The following is a 14,663-nucleotide window of genomic DNA, read 5'->3' as shown; positions in this document are numbered from 1 at the left end:
AAAATGAGATGAGTAGAAATGAGTAAAATGAGTAAGAAAAGAGTGACGGCCTCTATGTGGTCTCTTTAAGTTTGGGCTTTGCTCCCTGGCTGTGGTGCTGTGCGCACGATTTGGACTGCTTGTGGCATCATATGCTCAGCAATCCATAGCACCTTGTCCGGTGTAGTCCTCAAATTCCCACAGGGAAGAATGACGCTTCAGTAGCTGAACTGGCTAAAGCACTCGACTGGAAACCAGGGGATCCAGGTTTGAATCCCGGTCAAGGCGAATGATTTTTTCCCTGTGGATGTTTTGCACAAAACATCCTGGCATTAGCTGGAAAAAATATTCTAAAAAATTATGAGAACACATACTAAGGCAATTAAGAGGCACGAACAGAAAGAACGAAAGCAGGCAGATATGTCTCACATTAATACTCACTGAAAGTACAAAACCAGCTGCTGTTTTTCTGTGTGTTCATCTTAAAGAAATACATTTTTAAAGGATTTGAGTATGTTTGTGAGAGAAATTTGTTTTATTTTTATTCCTACATTTCAGAAATGTCACGTAATCATTGAAAGGAGATTTAAAAAGTTAGAGGTAATGAACCTTTTTGTTAGGTATGTATTAGGAATTTAGCATGAGGAAATATTTCAACAACCATCCATGGAGGAGTGGTTCCATTAGTTGTGGAGGTTGCATATTTTTTCAAGTGCAGTTGACGCAGAGGCTTGGTGCCTAAAAATGTTCATTCCATGTTGATTGAATAACTCTCACCCCTCTCTCTCCCTCCCCCAGTAAGTCTACCCTTCAAAAATATTTTCCTTCCTTTATTGAATTTGCTTCGCCCATCCTCAATTCCAAATCCTCGTTATGTACTGATTGTTATAGACCAAAATTTTATGTTGCTTATCAAGATGGATATCATTCGTTAATGTGATGAATGTTTATTTCAGAAAGTGGAACCATGGGAAAGTGAGAAACTGAGAGAAGACATGGAGGTGTATCTGTGGGAGGGAAGTGAGTCGGAGCAAAATTTTTCTAATCTGCTGCAATGGAAGGGCAAAAATGACAAAGAGAATCCCAAAAGTAATATTAGTAAAGAGGATAAAGAGAATTATAAGATTGCTGTGGAATCTCTCTTTAATTCGGGTAAGTATTATCAGATACAAATATACCGTATTTGCACGAATCTAAGACGAACACGATTCTAAGACGACCCCCCCTTTTTTGGAACTCCACTATGGGAAAAAAAATTTTCTAGGGGAAAACAATCAATGCGCGAATGTTTGGCTATGTTGCCTATGTCCCAGGAAACGCAGGATTTTTGGCGCGTAATGACAGGAATAGTGGTACTTAATCGAGACACTTAGGTCTTATTGTTGATTCGACTAATAGTTTCTTCGGTGGGGCCATGGTCCGAAGACGAATAAAATTAAACTAGTGAAAATGAAACCTGACTTTATTAAACCCACACGGAAAACACTCCGTGGTACGAAGGCAAGCCACCCTGGAAAGTAGGTAACCACTCGTACGAGCTATGCTATCGCGTTTGGCGTACGCAGAGCATACTGCAGCGGGTGAAGCATGACCATATGACTGCGCCATGAAATTTTTTGTCCCAAAGATAGGGCAACTTACCCATTCTTCTCTAATTAGCGTAGCGTCAGATGGGCGAATGAATTCGGATTGTTAGTAGGGAGGAACAAAATATCCTGAGAAGATATCCCTTCCTCAGTAACTCTGACAAGTGAGACTTATGGTATAACTCGTAAATTGATAACTGATAATAACCTGAAATCCTGTTTTCGGAAAAAATGCCGCATTAACTGCCGAGAAGCTCAGCAACGAGGATATCGAGTTTCGCCAAAAATCACCTTCGTATTTTTCCAACTAGTTCCTTGCTTAAAAATGCTTAAATAACGTTAGAAATACGTCGTGTTTGGTCTCGTTCTATTTTCTAATTACGAGTACATTGCAAATATTCCAGCCTAATAAAAGTATAATACCAATTACCGAAATTCATTGTTAGACACCTTTTGAGCTAATAGGTGATTCATGCAGCGGTTGACCTCCAGAAACTGGGAACTTTGAACCAGGTACGCTGAAAAAGGTCAGTGGGTGAGAAAAGGGGGAGTGTGAAAAGCGTTCATATTTTTCTTGTGTAACTTGATATTTTTTTCGAAGCTAAGGTCTTCGTAATACGATCCCTGCGCTAGCTGGGACATTTTGTTTGATTTTGGAGAAGAGGACAGCGTCAGAGGGGGGAGGCGAGAGATGTATGGAGGTGGATAGCGGATCTTGGGAAATGCGCTTATGCTACTACCCCAAGGCTTTTAGCTTCTCCCAATGGTAATTTCATTTCGTGGGGAATATTTAATCTAGGTGCCTGTAGTTATTAGCCGTAAATGACACATTGTATTTATTTCGTCTCATTTTCGTCAAAAGATTGATGTGGGAAAATTATACGTCGGGACCACGATCTTCAAACAATCAATGCGGTAAAAACGATACTTTTGGGATGCGGAAAAAAATTACATCGTCTATGTGGAATCTTATTTGTGACCAGAAACGGCGAATGATGAATGTGGAAAAATGATCAATACGGGTACGATAGATCGGAGTTCCACTGAATAACTTTTCTTTTGAAAGCGGCAGTGTAATAATTTCTTTTCTCTGCCATCGTAATACTCTGAAAGGCACGGAATCACAACTAAATCGATTTCTCTAATCAGAGGCAAATCATGTTGCCATCTTACCGTTGCTCTGAGAAAAATGCGACGACTTTGTAGCAGTTTATCCCACTACGGCATTGAGGCTTTAACGTTACAATTTAGGTAAATTGTAACCAATCACACGAACATTTTTAGAGTTGATCGAGCTTTAACTTGAATGGAGCCGAACCCAGGGTAAAGCAGGCAATCTCGCGGACTCGGCAGAAGTGCACCCGGCGACTGATCGGCCCGTGCCGAATCTTTGCCTGCTACCCAAAAATGGATTTTTTTTTACTTGAACGCAAAATTAAATATGCTAAATTACTGTTAAGCTATTTTTGACGTTGATTTGTCGTTGTATTGCTATTAGGTGGCTACCTCAGGTGTCCATAATTTTTCCGACGTAAATTATGCAACCCGCTTGACGTCAAAAATTTTGCATCCGATTCTAAGACGAACCCTCTTTTCCGCAGGAGGTGCGAGGGAAAAAAACCTCGTCTTAGATTCGTGCAAATACGGTATTTCTTGATCAAAGCTTTTGCAGCTCATGGTGATTAGAGAGAGACATACGGGTGTATGCCGACTGACTGCTTGCCACTGGTTCAAGGGAATGGTGCTGGAGTTCGCCTTTTTATTTCATGTGGGTGGAGGCGATGAGGACTGGAGAGGGAAGATGAAGAAATGTTGTGGGTTCCATGCATTACTAATTCTCAATCTGGTATCTCTGTTATAATTATTTTTTTCTTTATCTCTGTGGCTTTGCGGATGAGTCGGTGTTGAAATTTTTCACCCTCACGATGATTCTAGATTTCTTGAAATATGGAATCATCGCAGGGGTGAAACATTTCAAGAGGGCTTCTTCAAGAAGACATTTCTGAAGATAGATTCTTCGGCTCTCTCTGAACTGTACTGATCGAACTGAAACTATGAATTTAGGTGAAGTCCATCCTATGTCTTAATGGTTACAACAACAGAGCCATATATATCCTGCAACATTAAAAAGATTACCAGCAAGGACAACAAGAACACATCCAAAGCCAGAGAAGACATCATTAGCCAAAAGAAAGCCTTCCTCTCCTACGTGAAAGGAATGGCTGAAAAGAAGTTTGACACTAAGGCCACTTTCAAACCACACACCCAAATACGACAACTCTTGGGAAATGTCAAGGACAGGACGCCACTTCAATTTGAAGGAGTGTACAAAATCCCCTGCGGAACATGCGAAAAGAAATACATTGGGGAAACGGGACGAACAGTCAAAATTCGACTAGAAGAGCATAAGCGGGCCATTCAACTGGGTTACTCTACGAAGTTGGCCGTAGCGAAGGAGGAAGCCACAGGACACGCGATTGATTTCGAAAAATCTAGAATCATCACGAAGGTGATTTCAACACTGACTCATCCGCGAAGCCATAGACACAAAGAAAAACAAAAATAATTGTAACAGAGATTGAGAATTAGTAATGCATGGAACCCAGTCATCCACTGCATTCCTTAATCTTCCCCTGCAGTCCTCACTCCTCACCCCCTCTGCCCACCTGAAATAAAAAGGAAAAGTCCAGCGTCATTCCCTCGAAGAAGTGGCAAGCAGTCGGTCACAAAACGTCGGGGCAATTCCCATACATCTCGCGGCATACATCCGTATGCAATCTCTCTTTAATGAGGAATATGTATATTGTTAACCCTAAACCGGTGACATGCAGTCTGAGAGACTGCTGTGTATTTAATATTATGAATATTTTCAAAATGACCAGTTTAAATTGCCTATAATTCTCATTAGATCCGTATTTTTGTTTAATAAGGATATAACATTCTTAAAATTTAATGTTCTATTATTGACTTATGTAAATTTGCAGGGTTCCCACTCAACTGTGAAAACCTTAAAACCATTAATAAGCCTTGAATTTCATCTACCTTGAAAAACCTGGAAATAGCCGTGAATTTCATCATAAAACCTTAAAAATCTCTCAAACTTGAGTGTAGAACTACGATTGACTGATAAAAAGAAAAATCGATACGTCGATCATGTTTCTAGGTCACTGTCCACGCATTTATCTGCTTATGTATATTCGAAGTGCAATTATTGGTCCGCGTGCCATGACGACACAGTGAACTTGAGCCTGTGATTGGAAGATCGGTAAACAAAGTGCTCCTTAACTCCGGTGAAAAATCTGACACTTCTTCACTTCCCTGCCATCCTGCTCCCTCTATTTTCCCTCTCACAACCTTTAGCTGGACCTGAATTTTGCTATCGATAAGTAGCTGACGTCATGAGAGAGAGCACTTTCATTATTACGTTTGCATTCATGGCGCCTGTCGCGGTTGATAAATTTTTAGTTAACTTGCGGCCGGTTATTGTTACATCATCAATATTTCTTCCTAAAATGGCTCATCAACAGACCGTGAATTTGACGACATTTAGACCGTGAAAACCTGGAAAAAACCGTGAATTTTATAATTAATTAGAGTGGGAACCCTGATTTGCGAATGAATTAGATTAGCTGTCTGAGTGACCTCACGAATGTATTGCTGGTGCTGGTGATATGATCAAAAAAGTTGCTAAAAAGTAAAAACAATTCGTAACGATTTTATAAAGTATAAATATAATTTTTAATTTGTTAGGAATCATTTTTAGTTACAAATGGTGGATAACAAAGTATTTATAACTCGAGATTTTAATAATATTTGTTTTTTTTTGGATTCATACTAACCCCTGTGGGGTTAGAGGGGACAATTGTGCATAAATCTACTCAGGGGCCGTATTCTGTATTTCGTCGGTGCCGCACCGGTCGGTTTCCCTTTCAAGCCCACCGACTGGACATCAAACCGTACCGACAACGGATTCCGCACCGACGACGACACTTCCAGCGATTCTGTAAGGTCGTCGGTTTCAAACCAGTCGGTACGGTTCCCTCTCCTTCCCAAACAGGGAAAATCCGAATATATCCGAAGTTTCACGTGTCTCCACCAATGAAAGAAGGGTAAAAACAAGAGAAGACTCATTGGCACAGTTTGTTGTCGTCATTCTCAATCTTTTTATTTGCGGAAATTACGACTTATTGCTAGATTAAGATAAACGATATTGGATAAGTTGTTAACAATGCTTATATAATGTGTGGTAGTAATGCTGTACCTACAGAATCGAAGGAAACAATATTACAACATCACAATAAAGTTTGTATGTGATGGAGATTGTTGTTGCTGGAATGAATTATTGAAACTATCCTTGAGATCGTAGTTTCTTTGTTTAAATATTGGTTCCGTATAATGCTATTTATTCATGATTTGGTAATATAGTTGTCATTAAGTAAGTTCCGTATAAATGTTATCAACGGAAGGTTACCCGTAGCAGACGAAAATAGCATACCATGGAACGTGAACGTAGGATTCAAATGTAAATGTCATATTAGAGGAACAAGTTAGGAAATTGTTATAAAAATATGGAGCTGGGTGTAATTAAAAGAAGTGTAATGACGAGGAAGTAAATAAATTGTGATTGGGTGAAATACATATGTATAAGTTGCGCATTCCAAGTGAGAGAAAATGATAATATTGCGGTAAACCTCATACTTATTAACAAATATCTTCTTTTATCGTCAAGGGAATCAATGGTTGACGATGAAATGAAATATAGTTGCCCGTTACAAATGAAAGAAACTGATACCGTGGTGGCAAACTTCATACTTAAATAAAAAGATCTTATTTCTATGCCGAGAGAAACGCCAAATTGATGATTGAGTGAAATAACAGTCGCCTATTCAGAGTGATATACAGTGATAACATTGCGGCAAAACTCATATTTAATCAAAAATATCTTTTTTATGTCAAAGGAGCAAATAAATGATGATAGAGAGAAATAAAGCCTATTACAAGCGAGTGAAAGTGGTAACATAAATGAGAGAAAGTCATTATATGTTAGCAAACCTCATTTTTATTGGCCATTATCTTATATTTCTGTCAAGGTAATTAATATAGATGATGACACAGTGAATTATAGAGGCGTATTCGAAGGGGCAGAAAAAGATAACATTGCAGAAAACCTCATTATTTACTCGGTGGTGAGATAAAAACAAAATAAAACGTACAATGCGCACCCACGATTCATGAAACCCACTAGTCGGTGGCCGTACCGACACCTTTTTGCTGTCGGTACGGCTACCGACGATCTCCCGTCCTCTCGTCGGTGCCGCACCGACCGGGTTCGTACAGAATCGCACGACTTCTTACCGGGAGTCGGTGTGACGTCGCACCCGACGAATCGGTGCCGCACCGATCGGTTTGGAGTTACAGAATACGGCCCCAGGCATGTGCCTATGCCGACGATATAGTTCTAATGGCACGGAATATTGATTCTCTGAAAGAAATATTCAAAATCTTAGAACAGAAGAGTAAGAATATAGGGCTCAGAATCAATGAGAGAAAAACGAAATACATGAGAATGTCGACCACGGAAGACAGAAGATGGACTCAAAACGTTACATTTGGGCAGTACAACTTTGAAAATGTAAAATATTTCAGCTACCTCGGTACTAATTTAAACTGTAAGAACTCAATGACGGAAGAGATCAACAAGAGGATAATGGCTGGAAATAGGGCTTACTTTGCTAATATTAAGCTCCTGAAGTCTACTCTTCTATCTAAGGAGATGAAATTCAAGATCTATAAGACACTTATCAGACCGGTCGTGACATATGGAGCAGAAACGTGGACCATCTCCGCTGGAAACGAGCAAGCTCTGCGGATATTTGAACGGAAGGTTTTGCGAAAGATATATGGTCCCGTGACAGATGGGGTAACTTGGAGGATAAGAACAAACAAGGAAATAGAAAATATTATCCGAGGCGAAGACATAGTGAGGTTTGTGAAGACCCAACGGCTAGCTTGGCTAGGTCATGTAAAAAGAATGAGTGAAGAAAGGATGCCTAAGAAGATTCTACATGGAAATATGGATGGAAAGAGAAAAAGAGGAAGACCGAGGAAAAGATGGATGCAGGATGTGGAAGAAGACATGAAGGCTATGAGGATTGTCAGATGGTGGGAGAAAGTGCAGAACAGGAGAGAATGGACAGGCGTCTTGAGGGAGGCCAAAGCCCATACCGGGCTGTAGTGCCAAGGAAGAAGAAGAAGAATACTAACCCCTGATAACAGGATAAACATTAAAAAATAGTAAAACTTCACGAAAAAATTGATCTTGATCTTAGGGTTATTTTTTTAAGAGTTGGTAACACTGCAAAATCTATCAAGCCGGTCAAAACTAGATGATTTGTTTTATTTTAACCAATTTAATGACTAAGCTTGTTAGCAATATGTAAAACATTTCAATAGTTAAAACATATTTAAAATAATAAAATGAATTACATAATGCAAGCTAAGCCCAGCTGGAATTGAGAGGTCCACAAACACGTCTCCACCGTGTGTGTGTAAACAAGTTTCTCAGCAATTGTGCACTAATAGTAATGGCCGTGTACCTGTCAATGGATTGATTTCATTTCCTCGGAAGTTTTGCTATTTTGTATCATCGAAAGATGAGCTTATCAACAAAGTGTTCACAAAGATGATTGATAACCTCAAAAATCACTAATGGTTGATTGAGCGAGCAGTTTTGGCGGCTACGAATCAAGATGTGGATGACTGAAACTTGGTAAATCAGGATCAAATAGTTTGTACTCTGTACTAATTCAAATCTATTCACTATTTTACAAACAAAAACGAATTCACTAACCATACATCTGGATTTTTAATGTCCTTAGATGTGCTTGGCTTACCATGGCACAATTTACAGCTGAAGGTAAGTTCGGTGTTCACGATGCTTCGAAACCTACACCAACCAAAACTATGCAATGCAACACATTTGGTGATTAAAGCAACTGATAATTAATGTGATTCATGTGACTATATGTACTCAAAGGAAAATTTAAAGATGAGGAAGATCTCATTCTGAGGATCCCCATGATCTCAACCGATATGCCCTTTGAGTGAAAACTAATTCAATTTTCAAGTCTTGTTGCATTTGCAATGATGATTATCAAATCACTAGGTGTTTGTGTTCTGAATCTAGAAATGCCATGTTTTTCTCATGGTCGAATATGTACATGTTGCGTGTTCACGTGTTGGTAAACCATCCGCTTTGTTTGCTCTTCTGCCTGATAACAAAACAAAAACTGTTATATACTCTGCATCTCTTTACCACTTTTTCTTGACAGGAGCATATCAACGGTTTGGTACCCAAAGAGTGTTGTTTATCAGCACAAGGAAAAAGAATGTTTGGTTATATTTCTCTCGATTAAATTTCACCGCTGATGGAATTGACGAATTTTTCATAATTCTACAATTTAGATTTGGAACTATTAATGATACCTACTTTTAACTTAACTGTAGGTTGTGTGCAAAGGAAATAATGATATTTTTGTTGTTAACATTTAATGACATATCTTACCTACATAATTTACATAAAATTATACACATCTTAGCCTCAGCTCGACACGGAATAAGAAGAATGTAGAAGTGAAATTTTTTATGAGCTGCCTCTTATTGCTACTCATATCAGGAATCCAGATATTGCAACTGTGGCATTTTTTAATCTACCCCCCAAAAATTTCTGGTACTCCCCCAGAAATTCCTCTGAACTTATCCTCAGAACTTAGCGCGAAAAGTTCTAAGTGGGAGAGGTTTTTTGTGCAAAGGACCTTCGACTCAAAGGCTCGGAGACTCTAAGTCTCGGAACTCTTGTCTCCGAACTTTGCCCTCCGAAATCTGCCAACCGAATCAGCCAACCGAACCAGCAAACCAATCCAGCCATACCTGGAAATCGAGACTTAAATAGATAGTACGGAGGAGGAATACCTACTCCTTGGGAATGAAGGGGAAGTGGGTGCTGAGGCATAAGAATGCAGTTTGGAGTGAGAAGTACTCCACTTGTCCTATCACAACTCTCTCTCCCTCCAACACCTCATCCCACTATGTCTTTCCCCTCCATGAATTCCAATGACTTGCCTCTACAAGCTATCACACCACTTGGCTATGTCTCCAACCCAGGAGATAAAGAAGAGAAAACCCGGCGGTACGCGATTCTCTCCCAACCCCGGCTTGGATGATGGACGTTTTGCAGTGGTGCCAGTCAACAGGGGCGCCTACCGGCAGATTTACACCGATGCAGCTGACTTGAACATCGCCCTATTACCCCTCCACTCCTTTGCAAATTCCCTCCCCTCCACCCTGACACGATTCGGAGGTCGCTATCTCTCTTTGGCTTCGGCGCTGGCGGTGGATAGATTGTTCAGCTGAGATGGGTGATTTCTGCTAAATCATACAGCTTGTACTTAGTTTTTGGTAATGTTTCCTGTGAGATGATTAGTTATCATCGTTGTTTTCTGTAATGACTCTGATTTTGAGTATTTCTACTTATAATAGATATTGATTGAAAATGACTCCAGAGCAGACAGACAATCGGAGTTCCCTGTGTCTGGGGCTTACGTTCACAATCTGGAATATTTAAAGACATAACGCCACAACAATGTTAATTACATTAAACTGAAAAATGATGCATTTAAAGTGAATATGGGAATCTTCGTGATGTTATTTGCAAACCTTTTCATGATGATGAGGTTTGTGGTCGCAGCTTCATTTGTGTTAAAATTTTTTTTTTTTAAACTTATATTATTTAAATTGAATTTTTATTAGAAAAAAGTGAGAAAGGTTCTCTTGATCCAAATTGGTGATTTACCATTCCTGGCACCTATTTAAACCAGATTTATTTTGTTTAATCATGATACTCAATTGAATTTTATTTTATTTTATTACGAAGCTTAAGTTGATGTAACTATGAGTACTAATGTAATTTAAATCTGCCTTTAATTCAAATTAATTCGAATATTTAAATATCTGTTTGGTTGGAGTGATTTTGTTGCTTCTCCTTCAATAACCCAAACTTTCTCTCTAATTTCATGTAATATTTATAATTCATGTAGATTAAAAAAAAATATCATTTATGCATATTGTCCATTATTTTAGATTGCTTTCTGGAATCATTCGCAGCTCTCTTATCCCAATCGCGATCTATTTAGCAGCGATGACGTGATTGTATTTGGATTCCTACTGCTCCATGTAACTAGTTTCTGAAAACCGCATACCCGTGTCTGTGAGAGCACAGATTCAGAAAATTGCCTAGCAGAAATGCACAATTGCACAAATGTCGGAGCTACGCCGTCAGACACCACGCCATGTAGTTGTGCCTTGCGCAAGTTGCCTGGTATGCAACTGCTGCTCATGTGGTTCCATGATCCCTGAAAATGATCGTGCAATGTGATGTTTATGTGACATGAACATGGAGATTCTGTGAAGGTAATGGATGTGCAATCATCCCATCTTGCCACAGCGGTTATAGGAAACCCGGACTTATGGCAATTTGCCTACGCAGGCGAGTGCCTCGCTATGACTCATGCTATCTCTACTCCCACTTCCCGCGCTGCCTTCACTTCTATTACTCTTCCTCTCCAGTTTGACCTTGACTTGTCACGGCGTAAATATGTCAGAGTGCAACGAAATCTCCGGTTCCTTGGGCCCTTATTCAATTGCATGCGAGTCCACAGCAATAATTGCACATTTGGTGTTTGAATTATACAAATATAGATCGTAGACAACATTTCTCTTAAGTTGGATTTGGTTAACCCCTGATGAATCTTCTAAAATTAATCAAGAGTTTTTTTTTCCTGCTGCTGATCATCGTTTGAATGGTAGAGCAGCTGTCAAAGTAAACTTGAAACATTCCTTGTCAAAAAGTAAATAAAATAATTCCCTTTTATGAAGAGGATTCAAATGAAAATAATCAGCCTAGTGTAGTCTTGCATTAAAATGCAAAAATCCTGGTGCTTTTGCATCTGATAATTTTTTACAAAGATAGCGGAAAATATCGAAGAAGTGTAAAACTCATGTGCAGACAAGCCGCAACACGGATAAACCGCAACTGGATAAATGGAAGTCTGCTGTACTTAAATTACTCTAGAGCAAACACTTCTTAGTGTTAAAAGTTCAGGCTTTGCTCTCCGGCTGTGGCGTAGTGCAATCCAATTTTAAGCAATGTAAACAATCTTATATTACTTGGGTGTGTATTTTTAAACCACTTCGACCTCTCCTCGACAATTCCAGTTCTAATTGTTGGTACAAGAACCATCCTATTTCCTCTGTTGGTGCAAAAATCTGATAAAATCTTCTCCTCTGACTTCAAAGGGTTTAGAGTGATCCTTGATCACTCTAAACCCTTTGAAGCGGAGCTATTGCCTTTCTCTATATTAATTGAAACAATTGAGTGGGATGGTCCTCATGTTAAAAAATGCCCTGGTAAGAGGTCTCGATCGGAATTACTCCAGCCTAATGCTGGCATTATTTTCGATGCTATAACATGACCCCAAATTCCGGATGTTGGTCACTATTTTGAGATACAGAGTCAGGGGGGCATAATATTGCGCCCAAATAGATGCCTTTGCCATAATTACACAGCTGCTATCTGTTACAGAATAATGCTGTCGCTTTCTAGGTATACATGCCACTTTCAAATTGTTTGTTAAATTTTTTTACCAAGTTAATAAATCTATAAAATACAATGAAATTGCCAAAAATGTTGACCTTGAATAATTTTTTTTCAGGCGAGGATGCAGTAACCATCAACAAATACAAAGAAGCCACAAAGAACCTAGTGTGTTTGGTGCTCAAATAAATAAGGAGACAATGAATTATAAATGTAGTGAGGTTTGCTAAAGTTTGATATAGTCATTATTTATATGTGTTGAAACCAATGAAGTGTTCTCAATATGTAGCAAACCTTATGACATTAATTTCAGTGGACAGTGGTTAAGATGAACAATTGGTTTGTCATAGTCTGTGAGCACTTATGTATTGATCCAACATCTGGGAAATATGGTACACGTATGAAACTCTGTGATAAGGAAAATTTTGCCTTGATGTATTGAACTTGTGAAATTAGAAGAGAAATTCACAAAAGGAAGAGTGGAATTGAATCTTTTGGTCCGCCTTATAACTTCTGTGCATCCAATTTGCTGTATTTTAGCAAGGTAAAATTTAATCTCGTTAGATTTCTTTTGCAGGTTTGTTAGTTTTTTTTCATGATTTATTTATTTTATTTCATAAGTTACTGTTATCTTAGAATTTTACAATTTTGGTGCAATGATTTTAAATGTTGTTGGAAGGGCTACTGCAATGGAAGATTGAATCATGTAATAATAATAATATCTTTATTTGCCCAACGATCGAGTACATTAATAATGGACAAGATATAAGGCACGTCAAAATCATACATACATAAACAAATGAATACAAACATATCTATCTGGATATTACCTGTGCACGTATTTAATTAAAAAGGTTAAAATGCATCATCAAGGTATTCATCGACTGAATAGTATATTTTAGTCAATAATAGTTTTTTCACTTAGATCTAAACAAATTAAAATCATTCACATTTTTAAGATCTGTGGGCAATTTGTTGAAAAGTTTGATGCCCATTTCTTTGGGCCCCATTCTAGCAACTTTGGTACTTACAAAATTGTGGTGAGTATCACTTTGAGATCTCTTATGATGACTAGAGGTCTGTGAAAGTGGTTTTATTTTTTGCTAAAATTCTTTTTAAAACTTGTTAAAAATTTTGGTGTTATAGAAAACCTTGGCGGTGTTATTATAACGTTAAAATTTTTGCCCATTTTTAGGTGTTTTATTATTTTTTGGTACACGTTCCATGATTGCTTATATAGTAGAACCTCAGATAACGACCACAATCCGCTCCAGAAAGCTGGTCGTTATCCGAAATGTTCGCAATCCGAAACCATTTTCCCCATAAGAAATAAAGTAAATAGGAATAATTGGTTCCTAGCTTCTATTGACTCGCTATTATTTGAAAGTTACAGGGTATATAGGTATTGTATTACATTGTATTACTTGTAGACTTAATATTGTAGACATTGTATTACTTTGTATCCATTTGGGATTGCACAGCACCGAACACAAACATGGCCGCTATACATATGTTCGCCTACCGAAATTTTGTTCTCTATTTGAGGCAAATTTTTAGCGAAATTTTTGGTCGTTATCTGAATTGTTTGTTATCAGAGGCGTTCGGTAACTTAGGTTTCACTCTACTTCTTTAACACATTCACTGCTGGGCTAAATTTCTTCTGTCTCCCCGATGGCTGAAATATTCCTTTTTTTTTAATAGACTCTTTTTGACTTATAGAAAATATATCTAAATATTTTTTTGTATATTTGACAGTGTTTATAAAATATAACGACTTGCAATATAGTGACGACTGCCGCCGTACGAAAGCCCCTAGAATAGGTTGTGCTTATGCAGTCCCGCAGTACACAGGAATTCCTGCTTGTTTACATTCGCTATGACATACTGAGTTTGTGGCAGGTTTTGTATCCGTCCAGTTTCCTAAGAATTTATGTACGGATGCAATAGTTATAGGTTATTTTAGTGTGAGTCATTTTTATGCTTGCAAGCATTCCTAAATGGCATACAATCATCTGTGTGTAGATCACCGCCAAGAGTGCATCATAGCTTTTTTTGGGCACGCGCAGAATATATGTCAAAAAAAAACATAAAATGTAAATAAATCCATGTTCCCGGTTGGATTTTCCAAATAGTCTTACCTTTTCAAATTCTCTCTCTTTATTCATGTCATATCAATAAGAAAAGGTAATTGTAAACTGAAGATGTATAGTTTAGATCAAAATCAATTTTACAGTAAGATTACACATTTTTTACCATCCATTACTTTGGGATATTGGAACCAAGGATACTTTCCAGAAACATAAATACATATTTATTTCAACATCCTTATGAACACATTCTGACAAGAGATAAATGTATCATAGGGTGGTTTCCTATTTTTTTTTACTGCCTAAATCGAAAGGTCATTACTCCTGGAGTACGTATTTCACACTTTTAGATTTTTAAAT

At 38.2% G+C, this 14,663-nt stretch overlaps 1 protein-coding gene across 2 annotated transcripts in view; it reads left to right on the top strand.

The window, feature by feature from the left end:
• The window catches only part of LOC124159579 (28S ribosomal protein S35, mitochondrial), a 48,251-nt gene extending 35,558 nt beyond the window's left edge, over positions 1 to 12,693 (top strand). For both annotated transcript variants that reach the window (XM_046535481.1, XM_046535480.1), the window contains 2 exons: positions 936 to 1,131; positions 12,335 to 12,693. In XM_046535481.1, coding sequence (XP_046391437.1) covers positions 936 to 1,131; positions 12,335 to 12,405 — 267 coding nt within the window. In that variant the 3' untranslated portion in view covers positions 12,406 to 12,693. The remainder of the gene's footprint in view (positions 1 to 935; positions 1,132 to 12,334) is intronic.
• Positions 12,694 to 14,663: the final 1,970 nt, after the last annotated feature.

Source organism: Ischnura elegans, chromosome 5 (assembly GCF_921293095.1).
Source record: "Ischnura elegans chromosome 5, ioIscEleg1.1, whole genome shotgun sequence".
NCBI classification, from domain to species: Eukaryota; Metazoa; Arthropoda; class Insecta; order Odonata; family Coenagrionidae; genus Ischnura; species Ischnura elegans.
The sequence above is the reverse complement of the archived record's forward strand: the minus strand, read 5'-3'. Positions and strand labels throughout refer to the sequence as shown.